This window comes from Anolis carolinensis, chromosome 5 (genome assembly GCF_035594765.1).
Source record: "Anolis carolinensis isolate JA03-04 chromosome 5, rAnoCar3.1.pri, whole genome shotgun sequence".
In the NCBI taxonomy this organism is placed as follows: domain Eukaryota; kingdom Metazoa; phylum Chordata; class Lepidosauria; order Squamata; family Dactyloidae; genus Anolis; species Anolis carolinensis.
In genome coordinates this window covers 68453250-68472880 of record NC_085845.1, presented here as the reverse complement: position 1 = coordinate 68472880, position 19631 = coordinate 68453250, and the positions used below count along the sequence as shown (strand labels likewise).

Below are 19631 nucleotides of genomic sequence, written 5' to 3'. Positions count from 1 at the left end.
CAACAAACACTGATGTTGATTGTGTTTATCTTCAGAAGCTAGCCTTATTGAAAAGTACATAATGAACAGCCTTGCCCTGCTTTAATGACAACTGTGTATCTTCTAGGTTATGGCAGCAGATTCTGATGGGCCTTTAAACAGCCACATTCGTTACTCCATTATAGATGGCAACCAAGAGAATCAGTTCACTATTGACCCCACCCTGGGTGAAGTTAAGGTGGCTAAACTTCTTGACAGAGAGAAGGTAGGTTCCTCTACTAGAGAGATTATGGTATCACTAACAAGCACTAGTAGCTATGAATTTGGTAGTCTTCTAATTCTGGTGAACACAAGCATATATGAAGTAGTGAATAATAGCAGTACATCTCCAATGGAAGATTTTAATGAAGTACTGTACAGTATGTGTAAGAAAAGCAGTGGCTTGATTCAGGCATTATGCACCCAGTCCTCCAAATTGTGGTTTGAAAATTCATACTAATGAAGTTTATCTTCTTGATGCATAAAGCATGCTATCTGCTTCTCTTACATTTCTAAGTTTTTCTCTCTGTCTGTGTGTTTTAAAGATTTCAGGTTACACTCTGACAGTTCAAGCCTCAGACAATGGAAACCCACCTGGAATTAACACAACTACAGTTAATATTGATGTGTCTGATGTAAATGACAACCCACCAGTGTTCTCAAAAGGAAATTACAGTATCATCATCCAGGTAATGCTGTCTGATTTATTTATTAGTAGACAAAAAAACTGGAAAAAAACCCACATCTCCCCAGGAGAAGTCTATCCAAGTTCTGAGACATTTGTAGGGAAGACTATTCTCATTCCACCACTTTCTCTGCTGTATTTGGCGAAGATGAAACAAGAGGGCCTTCTCATAGGCTGCGGAACTTACTTTGATGAGTTATTAGGTTAACCTTGTCTTGCTTTTCTTGTGCTAGCAAGTTAAGACTTTGTTATTTAGAAAAGCATTTAGATCCTCAATCCACCCTTTTTAAAGAAATAAATCTAAATAGTTTTATATTAATTCATTATTTGACTTTACTAAAATAATTTATGATTTCTAATTGTTTTTCAGTGTCATACATGCTAAAGTTACAAGCTATAGCTGTATTTTGTTTTAAATCATCATTTTAGCTGCTTTAGGCTCCTTTAGCAGCCCCCTTTGGCGCAGCTGGTTAAACCACTGAGCTGCTGAACTTGCTGACCAAAAGATTGGCAGTTCGAATCTGGAGAGTAGGGTGAGCTCCCGGTGCTAGCCCCAGCTTCTGCCAACCTAGCAGTTCGAAAACATGCAAAGGGGAAAACGTTTATCTTTACCTTGGGCTCCTTTAATGATTAAAAAGGGCAAATCAGTTAATTCCAAATAGGCATGTCATGACATTCATTGTAAAGACTCATCTTAAAGCTGAATTTAATCAAGGCACGTTGGAAATTTCATGATTCGAATACAGTGCTTAGATGCACTTGGGAAGGAGCAAACTTGTAATGCTGATTAAGCACATGTTACAAGACCGAGGATGGCAAATGTCTCATTTTAAATACTTATATAATCTCTAACAAGCAAAGGAAAAACAGAACAGAACAAAGAAACGCAACATACCAGAAAAAGAATATTGTGCAGTAGCAAATGTTAAACAAATACAGAAAAGTAATAATATAAAAATTACTTACTCAATCAAACAGTATATTTAGAAACAATTTAGTTAAGAGATAAACACCTTTCTTACTGCTTTTCATTAAAAAATGCTCTTGCTGTTGCTTTGACACTTAAAATTTTATATACACATATTTTTCTGATCATTATCAGAAAATGGAATTTTGTACTTGAGATTGGCAGCCATTGTGAGTTATTTGTGTACTATAGTCTGAATTGTATCCAACTTCACCTGTAGCAAAAAGTAGTGAAAGTATAGTTAGCATTGTGCGCTGCAGACCTGATGGCCTTAGACATGAGAGAGTCATCGCCTAAATGTATGAGCCAGACAAAGGGTGGGAGACAGTTGGCTTTGTCCTCCTTTAACCAGATAGGAAGTGGAATGACAGAGAGATTAAAAGCTTTACTTCACAAGAAGGTTATGACACAGTCAGGAAGTAATCCTGGATCTTTGGACTGCGGGTCGTTTTGTGCATAACGATTGTTCTAGCGAGTGTTCATTGTCCTGTCTAAGCCTCTAGCCTACCAGAGCAATGGCTGTTTCATGAAAATCACAGTAAAAAGAAAGAAAAATATAGGTCATTTTGAAGCCAGTAAACTTTCTCTTTGTCTGGGGTTCTTCCCTAATGTCTAGGTTGCACTATTAGCATAGAGCAGAATACCACACTGTGTGATACTGTGTTAATGCAGAGGAGTAATCCAGTATATGTGACTATATTCTATTTGAAAAACATCCTAGATTTTGATCAAATTTACACTAAATTGTAGGAGGTTAAGAAGTTTTTTCCCATTTGTGACATCTCAGGTAGTTTATCAGGGCAACCACTATAAAATAAAACATTGTGCTGGGGTAAGGAGGAATATTGTCCTATTTACAGAATAAAGCATTCTACAGGAGCAGCTTTGCAAATGTTAACAGATATCAAAAGCCAGCCTTAACTCATGATAGCAAGAGATGGTTACAATATCTCAACAACTTCTATTTCTTTTAGGAAAATAAGCCTGTAGGGTTTAACATCCAGCAACTGGAGGTAACGGACAAGGATTCGTCCCACAATGGACCACCTTTCTTTTTCACAATTGTGAGTGGCAATGAAGACTATGCTTTTGAGATCAATCAGCAAGGAGAACTTACCACAGCTATTCACCTGAAACGCAAAGTGAAGGATCATTATTTTCTTCATCTTAAGGTAAGACATCCTGTAATATTCCCTTGAAATACATAGGAATGCTTCCACTTCTGTGGATTGTGGTAGGTACATAGCCACATTTGCAAATACTGTTGGGCATTCCAAGTGGTGATTGTTTATTTTGGAATCTCTAAAGCTTTATTTAATACGGAGTTGCTTCACTGTGGCCATATTGAAAGATATATTCTAGACCAGTGGTTCTCAAACTTCCTAATGCCATGACCACTTAATATAGTTCCTCATGTGGTGACCACCAACAATAAAATTATTTTCGTTGCTACTTCTTAACTGTAATTTTGCTACTGTTATGAATTGTAATGTAAATCTGATATCGGATATTTTCATTAACTGGACCAAATTTGGCACAAATACCAGATATGCCCAAATCTGAATACTGGTGAGGCGGTGATTTTGTCATTTGGGAGTTGTAGTTGCTGGGATTTATAGTTCACCTACAATCAAAGAGCTCTTTGAACCCCACCAATGATAGAATTGGGCCAAACTTCCCACACAGAACCCCCATGATCAACAGAAAATACTGGAGTAATTTGAGTTCCTAAGAACATCAGAAATACAGTAGAGTCTCACTTATCCAACATAAACGGGCCGGCAGAACGTTGGATAAGCAAATATGTTGGATAACAAGGAGAGATTAAGGAGAAGCCTATTAAACATCAAATTAGGTTATGATTTTACAAATTAAGCACCAAAACATCATGTTATACAACAAATTTGACAGAAAAAGTAGTTCAATACGCAGTAATGCTATGTAGTAATAACTGTATTTATGAATTTAGCACCAAAATGTCACGATGTATTGAAAACATTGACTACAAAAATGCGTTGGATAATCCAGAACATTGGATAAGTGAATGTTGGATAAGTGAGACTCTACTGTATGTGTTTTCTGATGGTCTTTGGTGACCCCTCTGAAACACCCCTCGTGCCCCCCCCCAGGAGTCCTGACCCCCAGGTTGAGAAATGCTGTTCTAGACCAAAATACACTCCTATACTGAAGCAAGCATTAAGTTATAGTTCCATTTGCACAACCAGTTCACCGATTATGGTACACAAATAGTCCTTTATCTAACACCGGACGAGTATTTATTTATTCATCATGTCAGAAGCGAATTGAGGCTACAGTTATATTTGAAACAATAAACAAAGTTGAAAACTTGGCATTATACTAGATTTCCTTTGACTGGAAGCTGGCCACTTGGAGTTCCTCTAGTTTCGCGGTAAGAACATCCTCCATTGTGTATGTGGCAGGGCTCAGACTGCATTGTAGTAAGTGGTCTGTGGTTTGCTCTTCTCCACACTTGCATGTTGTGGACTCCACTTTGTAGCCCCATTTTGTACGGTTGGCTCTGCATCTCATGGTGCCAGAGCGCAGTCTGTTCAGCGCCTTTTGAGTCACCAGTCTTCTGTGTGCCCAGAAGGGAGGCTCTCATCCAGTATCAGTCACTGATTGAGGTTACAGGTTTTAGCCTGCCACTTTTGGACTCTCACTTGCTGAGTATGCAACTGGAGCAGTGAACTCACACTAAGTTCACATTGTTTTCCCCCTCCTGAACAGGAAAATTACTGCTTTCTTTGACTTTAATTGTGCTCATGTGATTCATGTGAGTCGTGTTCTGCCACTTTAGCCAGATACTGTGTAGGAGTCAATAGCTTTTACAACTGATCTTCAGAAAATGGTTTAATGGATTGATTCAAAATTTGACAGTTCAGTCAGTTTGAGGATGACTTCTGTCACTTTGGTGATCAAAAAGCTAGCACACCAGACCTTAGAAGGCCTTAAAGTTCGACAAGAGTCTTAAAATGGCTTTAAATGTATTCTTTGTTTTTTCCCTGTTGACCTTGTGGAGCACCTACAGCCCCTTCTTCCCTTTTTTTCTCCACTGCATAGGCAGACTTCACCTATCCAAGGATCAGCTAAAAAAGATGTTCAGAAACCTCAAAAACTGACTCGCCTTTTTCAGGGGTTTAACAAGAGTCCTTTTTTAGGTTAATGCTGGTCAAGGACACTTGCTGGTCTAGGGCACTGCAAAGGAGTATCTGTGAGCTACATACATGCAGCCTGTGGAGTGTAATTTTCACATCCTATTGTAGTCTTTTCTGGCATTAGATTTGCTGTGTGAATTCCTTTTTTTTTAGTGTTAGATCTGCGAGGTCTTGTATGTGCTGTGTCCCAATAGTAGCATTAAACCTGTTGGTAGCTTTTCTTACATTTGCAAACTTTGGCTCATTATTTCTTTTGAACTCTTCAGTGTTTTCTTCTTTATAGATATTATTGATTTCTGTTCAGAATGGTAGTGTTACTTGCATACCGCATTGAACTACCCACAGTGTCCTGGAATCATCAGGATATAGTCTAAGCAATACATCCAGTAAATGGTGTGACCCATAATATGTATAATTTCTTGGCATTTTCTTGAGTGAACAAAGATTGCCCTTTAATCTTTTTTAACATGTCAGAAACGAATTGAGGCTAGTCGCTTTTGGTGTGAGAGAATCGTCTGTCTTCAAAGATGTTGCCCAGGAGACGCCTGGATGTGTTACCATCCTGCGTGGGGCTTCTCTCATGACCCCGCATGGGAAGCTAGGGCTGACAGACAGGAGCTCACCCCATCTTGTGGATTCGAACTTTCACATCAGCAGTTCAGCCAGCACAAGGGTTTAACCCATTGTGCCATCCTGGCTCCTGCCCATTAAAATGATACACCAAAAGGATTTTGTTAGTGTATCATATAAAGTTGCTCAAACATTTGGACTAGCTGATTTCAAAAGAAAGCCAAAAACTTTATCCAGTTTCAACTGAACTGTGCAGAAAGGGATAAGAGAAAATTCCTGCCTGGTTTCAGAATTGATTTTTTTTTTTGATGAAGCATTTCAGAAATGTTAATTGGTTAACTCATAAGTATATCAAGAGAAGCATTTGTTGACTCGTTTTGTCCATGGCTCCTTGTGTCTTTTGAAAAGGACTGGCCATACTTTAATTTTGAAGGGGAAAAAAGCATTCCTAGTGCCACCTGCTGTTTGAAATCAACTAATGCAACCTTGATTTTTCTTACTGCAGTCCAGACCATTCTGAATTACCACACATCTAGAAACTAAACTTGCAAGCACAAAAATGTATTCTAAAATCTAATTATATTGTGGTACTAAATCAAAAGACATATCTTTTTCAAAGCAGTGCTTCAGACTGTTTTATCCCTTTGTTCTGAAATGAAAGGTTTCAGCAGTTAAGAAACACTTTCTCTGTTCTAATAGTGTAGATTCAGTCACAAACAATGAACTTTTTGTATACTTTCAATAGAGAGCCAATGCAGTGTGTTTGTTTGGAAGTTTTGCTATGACCTGGGGGACTAGAGCTTGAATCCCCACTCAGTTATGGAAACCCACTGGGTGATTTATCGTGTCAGAAGTGAACTGAGGGTACAAGTTGTAATGTATTTGAAAGCATAAACAAAGTTTTAAAAATAACAACAACAACAAAACTTGGCATTATACTAAATGTCCTTTGACTAGTAGCTGGCCACTTTGATTGTCTCTGGTGTTGCTATAAGAAGGTCCTCCATTGTGCATGTGGCAGGGCTCAGACTGCATTGTAGTAGGTGGTCTGTGGTTTGCTCTTCTCCACACTCACATGTTATGGATTCCACTTTGTAGCCCCGTTTCTTAAGGTTGGCTCTGCATCTCAAGGTGCTAGAGCAGTCTGTTCAGCAGCTTTCAAGTTGCTCAGTCTTCTATGTGCCCAGGAGGGAGTTTCTCATTCGGTATCATCCATGGCTTGAAGTTCCGTGTTTTAGCCTGCCACTTTTGGACTCTCGCTTGCTGAGGTGTTCCTGCGAGTATCTCTGTAGATATTTGAAAACTATTTTTTGATTTAAGGCGTTGGCGTGCTGGCTGATACCCAAACGGAATGGGCCGAAGATGTCAATGCCTTCGTCCTTTTATTGCTGGCTTCTACTTTCCGGTGGATGTCAGGTGGTGCAATGCTGGCTAAACAGTATAATTTCTTCAATGGTGTGGGGCGTAGACATCCTGTGATGATGTGGCAGGTCTCATTAAGAGCCACATCCACTGTTTTAACGTGGTGAGATGTATTCCACTCTGGGCATGCATATTCAGCAGCAGATTAGCAAAGAACAAGGGCAGATGTCTTCACTGGGTGAGCTTGAGTAAGTCACAGTCTCTCAGCCTCACAAGGGAGGACAGAGGAAATTCCTTCTCTGACCAAGTAAATCCTTTGATAGGTTCGCCTTAGGGTCACCATAAGTTGTAAATGACTTGAAAGCACGCAAAAAGACTCTTCATTTTAATGAGTTGGAGACCTGCAGCACAAGACAACACGACATACTTGTACATTGCTTTTGCGAAATGGGGTATTCCATACATATACTTGAGACTTTCGATTGCGCATAGAATGCAATCCATTATTGTGACTTCACACATGCAAATAGGACTCTCCCATTTTCCTCTGTGACTATGAGAAAGCCCTGAATGTTTGCTGGGTGTGTACCATACGGACATCTCTTTAGAAAATATCCTCGCATCTGCAGTTCAGCATCGATAGTTTTTTTTTTTTTTACAACAGATCCAGAGTAGAAAGAAAACTAGACTCTTGAAATGACAACTCTTGGTAGGTTAATCATATGCTGATGTAGAAGACTTTCATTATACAGTAATTACCATCCTTAGATAAAGCTTCTAGTTAAAAGCTGCTGAAATTGAGCAGAAACATTGTTTGTTTACTGTTTTTCTCTAGGTGGCTGATAATGGAAGACCCCAGTTGTCATCTTTGGCTTACGTTGACATCAGAGTTATTGAGGAAAGCATCCATCCTCCAGCAATTCTTCCCTTAGAAATCTTCATCACAGCCTTTGGGGGAGAATATTCTGGCGGTGTCATTGGAAAAGTGCATGCGACCGACCAAGATGTTTATGACACTTTAACATACAGTCTGGATTCCAAGGAATCCGTGTTCTCTGTCTCTGGCACAGGAGGCAAGCTGATTGCTCACAAGAAGTTAGATGCAGGGCAGTACTTCCTTAACATCAGTGTTACAGATGGAAAGTTTACAACTACAGCTGTCATTACTGTGCATGTCAAACAGATCACACAGGAATTGCTAAATCACAGCATAGCGATCCGTTTTGCCAACCTGGCCCCAGAGGAATTTATTGGTGACTATTGGCGCAATTTCCAAAGAGCTTTAAGGACATTCCTAGGAGTCAGGAGGAATGACATCCAGATTATTAGCTTACAGCCTTCTGATCCTTCAAATCTTGATGTGCTACTATTTGTTGAAAAGTCTGATAATTCTCAGTATTCAACCAGAGCTCTGCTCCACAAGATAAACTCCTCTGTAGCTGACCTTGAAGAGATCTCAGGTGTCCGGATACTGAACGTTTTCCACAAGCTCTGTTCAGGCCTGGATTGCCCTTGGAGCTTCTGTGAAGAAAAAGTAACTGTGGATGAGAATGTCATGTCAACCCATAGCACTGCCAGGCTGAGTTTTGTCACGCCACATCACCAGAGAAATGCAATTTGTCTTTGTAAAGGTAAAAAAGATGTATATGGAAGGGAAAACATGCCTTCTAAGATCTTTCACTACAAAAGTTTTGAGATGAATTTTGTCCATTATATATAGCAGTGGTTCTCAACCTGTGGGTCTCCATATATATTGGCCTACAACTCCCAGAAATCCCAGATATTTTTCCAGCTGTTGGGATTTCTGTGAGTTGAAGGCCAAAATATCTGGGAACCCACAGGTTGAGAACCACTGATCTATACCAATCTGCTTCATTGTATGTATGCTAAGGCCCCAGTCCTCAGCATAATGAATTTGTAAGTGAAGGAAGAGGTCAAGTATGGTTTTTCTTCATTTTACTCTTGGCCTCTATTGAAAGACATACATGTATTAACCTGGATGTCAGTATGCAAAGGGATCTTGCAGCATCTTGGAGACTAATTGAGAAAATGAAGTTGGTATCATAAGCTTTTTGCAGACTTAAGTCTACTTCCTCAGATGCATGACATAGCCACTATGCTAAATGAGGTATCTTAAGCACTTAAGAGTTTCTTTTTTTCCTATTGTAATCATTTGATGAATTTCATGGCCAATACTTTTGCCACAAAAAATGTCTAGTATAGACATTAAAAGAAAATATCGTAGTATTATCACTGGGAAAACTGCATGCCCTTGAGAGTGGGGATTACTGATGTTAAAGTATATGAAAACCGTTAAAAGTATGTGGAAATTTCTGTCAGTGGTACAAAATAATAGTATCATGTTTGGGGCGAGAGATGGGGAAGAGAATAGTATGTAGTGATCAATTCTCTTAGCTAGAGCTGATATTACAACTATCTAGAAATTCTATATCTCCTGAGATTTCTTGGTTCCTGGCTTAATTCCTGCCTGCCTGCCTTAACACAGCTATCATTTTTATCATCTGTTGCTACTAAGCAAAATTAGGGTTTCAGGTTTAGATGTCTTTGTCCTGTATTTTGAAATAATGGGAGAGAGGTTAAAGATAAAAACTTGACCTGTAGAATATTTTGCAGAAGGAAGGTGCCCCCTTGTGAACAATGCTTGTGAAGAAAATCCATGCCCTGAAGGTACGGAATGTATTCCTGATCCTAGGGAAGGAAAGTACACATGTGTTTGTCATGGGAACAGCCCTACACAATGTCCGGGTAAGATTTGAACTTTAAGTGTGTTGTTTTGTTTTATTAGTCCTTTATTTAAACCAGTTCATGTTTTAATAAAATGAAGGAGAGCCAGAATCACAGTATTTAGAAATAAAATACAAATGAAACTTCACAGATTTTACAACTAATAAAGAAAATCTCCCTCAATACTGGGCTGTGGCGCAGCTGGCTAGTAACCAGCTGCTATAAATCACTACTGACCGAGAGGTCATGAGTTCGAAGCCCGGGTCGGGTTAAGTCTCCGACCATTAAAAAAAAAAAAAATAGCCCCGGCTTGCTGTTGACCTAGCAGTCCCGAAAGACAGTTGCATCTGTCAAGTAGGGAAAATTTAGGTACGCTTTATGCGGGAGGCTAATTTAACTAATCTATGAGGAAGAATGAGGAAGAACAGCCACCAATGGACGGTGAAGCAACAGCTCCCCCTGTGGCCGGAATCGTGAACCTGGAAAGATGTTAAAAATGCCTCTGTGTCTGTCTAAAACTGAATGTTGTTTGTCTGTTGGCACTGAATGTTTGCCATATATGTGTTCATTGTAATCCGCCCTGAGTCCCCTTTGGGGTGAGAAGGGCGGAATATAAATACTATAAATAAATAAATAAATATATTGTAAGTATATCATACTTATAAACTATGATAATAACTCTCTTGATAATATTCTTCATAAAGTGCCAGCTAGCATGTGCAGGTTGAACATCCCTTATCCAAAATGTTTAGGACCAGAAATGGCCTATATTTAAATATTTTTCAGATTTTGGAATAATTGAATGCAAATAATGAGGTACTGTGTTTCCTCAAAAATAAAACATTGTCTTATATTTATTTTTCCTCAAGAAGACACACCGAGGCTTATTTTCAGGGGGTGACTTATTTTTATTAAATATGGTACAACAATCTGCATTTATTCAAATATAATTAAATCGTCTTCTTCTGAAGCATCGTCATAACTCTCCAAACTAAGAATTCCATCCTGAATTTCTTGCGACTCCATTTCCTTTAGAACCATTGGCCCCAATTTTTCATGTCAAGCAATCAAGCTCTCATTAAATGAGCAGCTCTTATCCATGTAACCTGCTCGGAGTGCAGTGACAACAACACTGTCAGTGATTTTATCTCTTGTTGATGGGGTTGCCCGCACCTCTCCGGTCACCTCTTAGATAGTAGCTGTCACAATGGGTCAGATGAGAAGGGTTGCCCATCTTCTTTACCGCTCCACGCTGGCACGCTGCATAGCCACACCTTTCACTATGTCTTATTTTCAGATAATGTCTTATATTGCTCAAATGCGTAGAAATTCTGCTACGGCTTATTTTATGGGTATGTCTTATTTTCGGGGAAATGGGGTATTTTTGAGATGGGACCAAGTGTAAGCAAATAATTCATTTATAGATCATATACACCTTAGATAGATAGCCTGAAAGTATTTTTGACAAAATAGTTTTAATGATTTTGTCTGTGGAACAAAGTTTGTGTACATTGAACCACCAGAAAGCAAGGATATCACTATCTCAGCCATCCATGTGCACAATTTTGGAGTAATCTGGATTTTGGAATTCTGGATTATGGATGCTCAACCTGTTTTTCCATACAATGATTTTGTTCTGATCTTTCTTTTCTTCATTTCACTGTATCTGTTAAAGAAAAAGAATATTTTGGACCACATCTTGATTATCTGTCTTTTTCTTTCTTCAAAAAAAAAGTTGGACCAGCAGTGACTTTTACTGGAAGCAGTTATGTGAAATATCGCCTCTTGGAAAATGAAAACAAGGAAGAAATGAAGCTCACTATGAGACTGAGAACATACTCTATTCATGCAGTTGTCATGTATGCCCGAGGAACTGACTATAGTATTTTAGAGGTATGTAGCACCAGATGCTAAACAAACATCATTATTATTATTATTATTATTATTATTATTATTACTATAATTTTATTGTATGACACAACAAACAAGATAGATATGCTGGATTTTGTTTCACAAAATCACAAGTCGAACACTTCCCAAGTGTCTAGGACTGTGTGATGTATTTTCAGATATGTGTGCAGATCCCAGTAGGGTGGCCTTTTGCAGTTGGCAGATCGTAATTTTGTCAATGTCTATTGTTTCCAAATGCCGGCTAAAATCTTTTGGAACAGCACCCAATGTGCCGATCACCACCAGGACCACCTGTACTGGTTTCTGCCAGAGTCTTTGCAGTTCAATCTTGAGGTCCTGATAGCGGCTGAGTTTTTCCTGTTGTTTTTCGTCAATGCGACTGTCACCTGGGATAGCAACATCAATTATCCAAACCTTTTTTATTATATTAAAAATTATAATTATTATTTTTTATTATAATACCTTTTATTATAATACTTTTTATTATAATAATAGTAATTATTTTTATTATTATAATAATTATATCTTTATTTATATCCTGCTTTTCTGCCTAAATGGGACCCAAAGCGGCTCACAACATTTTAAAAACAATACACATCAACCATACATAAAACAATAAAACCAACTAAAATAGAACAAAAATAAACATTTTAAAATCATTTAATAGATACAGTGTAAGCTCGTTAGTTCAAATAATACACTTCACTCAACTCACTGAATGTTAGCCTTCCTGTCATTCCAAAATAAATTTCTTCAAACCCACCACCACTTTTAACTAAGAAAATTAAACAATAACATCAGGTAAGCCTTGGCATAAGTCAACAAATGTATTTCAAACTTCTTAGTGACCACTTGAAGCTTTCTTCCAAAATTCAATTTCTCCAGCCTCCTTCCATCATTGCTCTCAGGCCTTTACCCTACTTCCTCACGCCAAAACTGTCAGAAAGGCTTTCAGCTAGTGAAAGGAGAAGGAGAAAAATGAAGGTTAAATGGGTGTTATAAATGGATGTAACCAACCTGGACACAGCATATTATTTAAGAATGGAGAAATGCTGGACCACTTTAACAACCACCATGACAGACAACACAGAGAAGCCATTGAAATCCACAAGCATGTGGACAATTTCAACAAGAAAAGAAGAAACCATAAAATGAACAAAATCTGGCTACCAGTATTTAAAAAACTAGAATCAGGACAGCAAATAAAGAACAACACTCAGAAAACAGGGAATTCCAGGCAGGAAACAATCGGGGCCAGCTAACCCCTCCCAACAAAGTATTCCCCCCATTCAGGATGCATCCAGGCTTTGAAGCTGCAAGGCTATTCAGTACTAATCAAGCTGGCCAATTGCGACATTCACACTTGCCTCAAACAGACAAGAGTTCTTTCTCCTACCCTGCACATTTCACAGATATATAAACCTCACTTGCCTAGTTTCCAACAGACCTCACAATCTCTGAGGATGCCTGCCATAGAAGTGGGTGAAATGTCAGAAGAGAATGCTTCTGGAACATGGCCATACAGCCCAGAAAACTCACAGCAATGTGATGTAAAAAGACTTTGTAAAGAGGAGCTTCTTTGTTAGAGACTTTGTTAACTGAGGCTTGCCCCTGTAGTGCTGTGGTTCCATTTTAATAGTTTCCTCCTTTAGAATTTTCAGTCATAGAGCTCTACTGCCTCAACAAACCACAACTGCCAAAATCCCATAGGATATTGTCGTGGCAGTTGAAGTGGAATACATGACTATATTCGTGTAGTATGAATGAAGCCCAGGTGAGTAAGGAAGTGTACTGAAGATATGTCTCTAGTTTGGGCACTAGGAAACAGCATTACCATGGACTGAGAGCCAATGGTATATATTAACATGTATATATTTTTGTTTTGTGTTTAATTTAGATCCATCATGGAAGACTGCAATATAAATTTGACTGTGGGAGTGGTCCTGGAATTGTGTCAGTACAGAGCATTCAAATCAACGATGGCCAGTGGCACTCCGTGTCTCTTGAAGTTGATGGAAACTATGCTAAACTGATCCTGGACAGAGTGCACACTGCCTCTGGTATTGCTCCAGGTGCTCTAAGGACGCTGAACCTAGACAACCATGTCTTTTTTGGGGGTCACATTCGACAGCAAGGTGCAAGGCATGGAAGAGGCCCCCAGGTTAGCAATGGCTTCAGAGGATGTATGGATTCAATTGTACTGAATGGTCAAGAATTGCCCCTAAATGGCAAACCTCGGAGTTATGCACACATGGAAGAATCTGTGGATGTATCGCCTGGATGTTTACTGGCTGCTACCGAGGATTGTTCAAGTAGTCCATGTCAGAATGGGGGCATTTGTAATCCGCTACCCAGTGGAGGTATGTTTTGTTCTTCACAATATTTGCTTTGATTTATAAAAACTGTTCTAATGCTCGGTGGGACAATGGAGATCCCTGCAACCTGTTTAGTTAAATGAAGGTGTATTACTTATGAAGCCATTTTTGTCCCAAACTTGTGAGGTCAGCAGGTTATCATAAATAAATACTCCTCGGTGATATAGGATTCCACCTAAACATAAGAAGAAATTTCCTGATGGTAAGAGCTGTTTGGCAGTGGAATATGCTGCCTCGGAATTTAGTGGAGTCTCTTTCTAGAGGCTGAATGGCCATTTTTCAGGAGTGTTTTAATTCCGCCATAGCAGGGAATTGGACTAGATGGTCCTTGAGGACTCTTCCAATTCTGTGATTCTATATTTCTTGTCTTATGCCTTTGCCCCCTTTCCCATAACCCACTTTCTACATACCTTCCCACTTCGTTTGCGTCTATACCCAGGATGGGCAACTACGGAATGCTAGAGACTTCTCTTAAGATTCAATGGCTAAGGCAGTGGTTCTCAATCTGTGAGTGCCCAGATGTTTTGGCCTTCAACTCCCAGAAATCCTAATAGCTGGTAAACTGGCTGGGATTTCTGGGAGTTGTAGGCCAAACATCTGGGGACCCACAAGTTCAGAACCACTGCGCTAAGGGAAGCTGCAAAATGTGAGAAATCCCTCCATATGTCATAGAGATTATTTTAGGTCCAAATTTCTATTTTAAATGCATTATAGTTGATATTATAGACATGCACTGCCCTAAATACCAGCCCTCTGTCTTTCTCGGGTACCTGGCAAGTTAGGAACCGTTTAAATGATGGAGGAAGCCGGCTCTTTACCCCCTCACAGCCAGCCACAAAAGTGATGGTTCATACAGCACAGTGAATATTATTTCAGTGAAGCTTACTGCCCCCTTTTTCTGCAAAGTCTGCAGGTGGTAATACAAGGCCTCGAGAGTGATAGCTCCATCCACATTGGAACATTCTTTCAATAGAGACCTACTTAAAACCAGACACTTTTGACCTCCAGCCAAGATGTTTTTGTTTCAGCAAATGTTCCTTTGTGTTATACATTGTAATTGTTTGAGGCTTGATGATGATTTCATTTGATATACACAGCTGCTTTTAAAGCTTTGATTTTTCCCCACTTTGATTTTTCTTCTTTCATAAAGCAAGATACAATTTATTGTGTCTTTTGGATTAGGAGAGCATAGCAATGACTGCAGCAGCTGTTAATATTGCAACAGTTGACTGATCTTGTAAACTTGTTTTTTCTTCGTGTACTCTGTGAATGCACACTAATGGAGAGGCTGCGCCTGCGCAGGTCCCAACGGAAACTCTTCCCAAGCTGAAGTTTAAATTTTGGCGGTAGCCACGCCCCTCCGTCCCCGGAGGGCATATAAGGCAGCCCTCGGCGTGTCCTCCTCAGTTCCTTTTTTTCCGCCGCAAGGTTCACTTCGGATTCTCATGTCTACGACTCGCTTCAAGCGCTGCACTCAGTGTGCCGCTAAAATTCCTGACTCCGACGGCCACGCCAAGTGCCTCTACTGCCTTGGAGAAGCACATGTCGTCGGTACCTGCCGTTTCTGCCTGGCCCTAACGGCCCAGGCTCGCAAAAATAGAGCCGCGAGGCTTAGAGCGGCGCTCTACGAAAAATCGCTCGCTCCTGAACCCGCTCCGTCGACTTCGGGCACGAAGTCGCCGCGTAACCCGGAACCGATGTCGTCTTCAGCGGCTAAAGCCCCTTCGGTCTCGTCTAAGGCGTCCAGAGCCTCCAGGTCGTCCAAGGTCGCTAAACCACCGTGCACTCTCACCACGACCACGGTGTCGACACGTTCTGGTCGGGTCGGCCCTTCCTCGACGTCGAGCTCGGTAGCTTCCGTTTCCTCGGCTCGATCCCAGCTCGGGGCTCCTCCATCGACCTCCGCGATGAAGATCGCCTTTAAAAGGGCTCATGAGGAAGCTCGTCGGACCCAGTCCGACTCAGCAATGATCCCTCCCACACCGGGTAAATCCCTGAGGGTTCCAACAAAACAACCGCTCGCTAAGAAGAGGGCAACCCAGCGCTCTTCCTCTTCTGCCTCCTCCAAGATGGATGCCCCTTCTTCGGCAACTTCTTCTAGAAGGTCTTCTCCGATCGCTCCCGCTCAGCGACCTCGCCAGCCTTCTCCTCACCAACTCTCGGACGGCGAGTTGCAGGACTCACCCCACCACTCCACTCAGACAGTGGTCAGGGTCCCATCTCCTCGACCTGCTGCTTCTCATCGTTCATCTCGTCAGCAGCTCTTTCCCCCGACCTCGACACCGGAACGGGGTAGACAAACCACTCGCCTGGCTCGAGCGGTCCAGGCTTCGGCCTCCAAACAAACTCGGCCGCAGATAGCTCCTGCTCTTGAGGCGGTGCCGCCACCAGAGACTGTGTTGTCATCTCCTCCCCAGTCCCCTCAAGGGGCTGGGGACGATGAGATAGATATTGATCGCCCGGATTCTGCTCTCTCGGCCTCGGTGGTATCCTTAGGCCTCGATCTCTCTCCTCCCCATGATGCCTATGAGGTGGATCCTCCTTCGCCTACCGACAACATTCGGGCTTTCTCCGAGCAAATGATTAGAATGGCTGATGCCCTGGGTTTAGAAATTAAACAGACTTCCAAAGCAGTAACTGACCCGGTTTTCAAACGGGTCCAAGCCCAGGCCCCTCCAGCCACGCTGTTGCCGTTCTTACCCTATCTCCTCGATGTTATCCAATCTTCGTGGAAAACCCCCTCCTCGATCCCTCCTACCTCGAAGAGAATCGAGTCCTGGTATCGTACGGATGACGACACCTTAGAATGGCTTAAACACCACCCCGACCCGAACTCCATGGTCGTGAAGGCCTCTCAGTCCTCCGGTCGTGAATCCACTACCCCTGCAGACAGAGAGGGTAAAAGGTTCGACGCGGTTGGCAGAAAACTCTACTCCGGAGCCCTTCTACTTTGTAGAATGGCGAACTATGGGGCCTGTATGGGGGCATACCAGCAGATCCTCTGGGAAAAAGCTCAGCCCTTCTTCGCGAAGTTGTCTGACGAAGACCGGTCGGTCATGTCCACCCTCCAGCAGGAGGCCGATTCCTTAGCGCATCATCAAATCCAGATGGCTAAGCATACTGGCGACACGGCCGGCAAGATGATCGCCCACGCCATTGCCATTCGCCGCCACGCCTGGCTGAGATCTTCCGGTTTATCTTCTTCTTCGAGGCAGGTCATCGAGGACCTCCCCTTCGACGCCATGGGCCTCTTTAATGCTGGCACCGATGACAAACTTAAAACCAACCATGACTTTAAAGTTCTGGCCACTAAATGCGGCGATCAACCCCAGGCTCACCGCACCAAGTGGTTTCCTCAACGCTTTCGACGCTTCCCGCCTCCTTCTTACCGCCAGCAATCTTTCAGACGTCCCTCGGTATCGAACAACCAAAATCGCCAACAGCCCCGTCGGGCTGCACAACCTCAAAGACAACGCGGCCGGGTCACCCCCACCGCTGGTCAACCTATCCGGCGTTCCTGACGCCATCTCTCCTTCCAGAGACTCTTTCTCCGGTACCGATGTCGTTCTCACTCCTCCGCACCCCTCTCCCCCACCAAATCAACCTCATGGTCTCTTTATAGACCGCCTGGCTCCTTTCTTTCACCGATGGAAATCTATTACTTCAGATGCCTGGGTTCTAAAAATTGTCCAAGAAGGCTATGCCTTAGAATTCGAGGAACTCCCTCCCACCGGTCAGGTCCTTCTCTCCAACCCCTCTCAAGAAATTCTCGCAGAGGTCGACACCCTCCTCGCCAAAGGGGCTATTCGGCCTTCTCCATCGGCACAGGACCCTCAAAGCTTCTTCTCCAGGTACTTTACGGTCCCGAAGAGGGGTGGGGGCCTCCGCCCAATTCTGGACTTACGCATGCTCAATGTCTTCATATGCCCAACCAAGTTCAGGATGGTCTCCATCGCCTCCATCCTCCCGATGCTTCACCGCGGAGACTACTTCGTGTCTATAGACCTCCGAGACGCCTATTTCCACGTGGCGATTCGAGAAAACCACAGGCGCTTCCTCTCTTTCAAGATCCTCGACCAAACCTACCAGTTCACCGTTTTACCCTTTGGCCTCGTTACCGCCCCAAGGGTCTTTACCAAAGTCGTCGCTGTCGTGGCTGCCCACCTCCGGCTCCAGGGGATCACAGTTTTTCCCTATCTAGACGACTGGCTTCTGGTCGAATCCGACCCTGTCCTACTCCGTCGTCACGTCGACTACACCCTCTCTCTTCTAGACTCTCTCGGTCTCCAGTTAAACCACGACAAATCTCACCTCAACCCGTCGAACAAAATCCGCTTCATCGGCGCCCTGTTCGACTCAATCGCTCAGTCTGTCTCGCTCCCGCTCGACAGGTTTCTAGCTCTCCGTCAACAAATCATCTTCTGCGAGACCCACCGAAGGGTTCGGGCCCGATCCATCCAAATACTGCTGGGCCACATGGCCTCCACAGTCCTCACGACCCCGTTCGCCAGGCTCCGTCTCCGGCCCCTGCAGAGGTGGTTCATAGATGTTTTCAAGCCATTTCGCCACCCCAACTCGAGGTTTCTCTCGGTCCCGCCTCATGTTCGTCGGTTGCTCCTTTGGTGGAAGTCCCTCTCCAACGTCTGCAGGGGTCTTCCGTTCCACTCGGTTCCTCCCTCGATCACCATAACCACAGACTCATCCAATTTCGGCTGGGGAGCCCACATGAAGGGCCTCACTGTTCGAGGCCTCTGGTCTCCTTCCGAAAAGGCCAATCACATAAACTTTCTCGAACTCCTTGCTATCTTCAAGGCTCTGAAAGCCTTCTCCCGCCTGATCTCCCAAAGATCTGTCCTCGTACAGTCAGACAACACAGTAGCAGTATTCTACATCAACAAGCAGGGCGGCACGGGCTCAAGGAAGCTGATGCTTCTCTCCTCCCAGCTGTGACATTGGTGCATAGCCCGCAACATCCAAATCTCGGCGATTCACCTTCCCGGGATCCAAAACAACTTGGCAGACGCCCTCAGCAGAATGACGACGTCCTCCCACGAGTGGATGCTCGACCCCGAGACTCTTCTTTCTCTCTTTCTCAAATGGGGTTTCCCCACCCTAGACCTCTTCGCTTCTCCCCAGAACGCTCAGCTGCCTCGGTACGGGGCAAGACTTCTCCCGTCCTCCTCTCCAGGCTGCCTGGGAGACGCCTTCCTTCTGGACTGGTCGGCGGAACCGATCTATCTCTTTCCGCCCTTTCCTCTGATACCGAAGGTCCTCCAGAAGCTCCGGTCGGTACCGATGTCGGCGATCCTGATAGCGCCAGCCTGGCCTCGTCAACCGTGGTTCCCGGCTCTTCTTCGTCTTTCCAAGGCGACCTTCTTCACTCTGCCTCTTCTACCACACCTCTTATCCAGAGAGAACGGCCAGATTCTACACCCGGATCTCCCCTCTCTACATCTCACTGCTTGGAGGATTCTCGCCTGACCTCCCTCCCGCAGAACTTACAAGAGGTCCTCCGCGCAGCTCACAAGCCGGCTACAACCAGGGCCTACACTTATAAAGTCTCTCGCTTTCGTTCCTTTCTTCGCTCCCGAGGAATCACTGCTTTCCCAACCTCGGTACCGATTGTGCTGGACTTCCTTATGTCTCTAGCAGAGCAAAAACTTTCTCTTGCCTCTATAAAATCTTACCTGGCTGCTCTATCCTGGTGCTTTCAACAACATGGTAGACCATCATTGTTCTCCGACCACCTCGTCAAGACCTTCTTGAAAGGATACAACAACATCTGCCCACCGGCCCAACCTCCTACCCCAGGATGGAGCCTC

At 43.1% G+C, this 19631-nt stretch overlaps 1 protein-coding gene across 13 annotated transcripts in view; it reads left to right on the top strand.

Moving 5' to 3' along the window:
* The window catches only part of fat1 (FAT atypical cadherin 1), a 180822-nt gene that overhangs the window by 136880 nt on the left and 24311 nt on the right, over nucleotides 1-19631 (top strand). For all 13 annotated transcript variants that reach the window (XR_010006430.1, XM_062981476.1, XM_062981473.1 and 10 more), the window contains 7 exons: nucleotides 107-244; nucleotides 564-707; nucleotides 2645-2842; nucleotides 7614-8409; nucleotides 9413-9544; nucleotides 11259-11416; nucleotides 13332-13794. Coding sequence is in view for 12 of the 13 variants with exons in the window: in XM_062981476.1 (XP_062837546.1) it covers nucleotides 107-244; nucleotides 564-707; nucleotides 2645-2842; nucleotides 7614-8409; nucleotides 9413-9544; nucleotides 11259-11416; nucleotides 13332-13794 (2029 nt within the window). In the remaining variant the exon portion in view is untranslated. The remainder of the gene's footprint in view (nucleotides 1-106; nucleotides 245-563; nucleotides 708-2644; nucleotides 2843-7613; nucleotides 8410-9412; nucleotides 9545-11258; nucleotides 11417-13331; nucleotides 13795-19631) is intronic.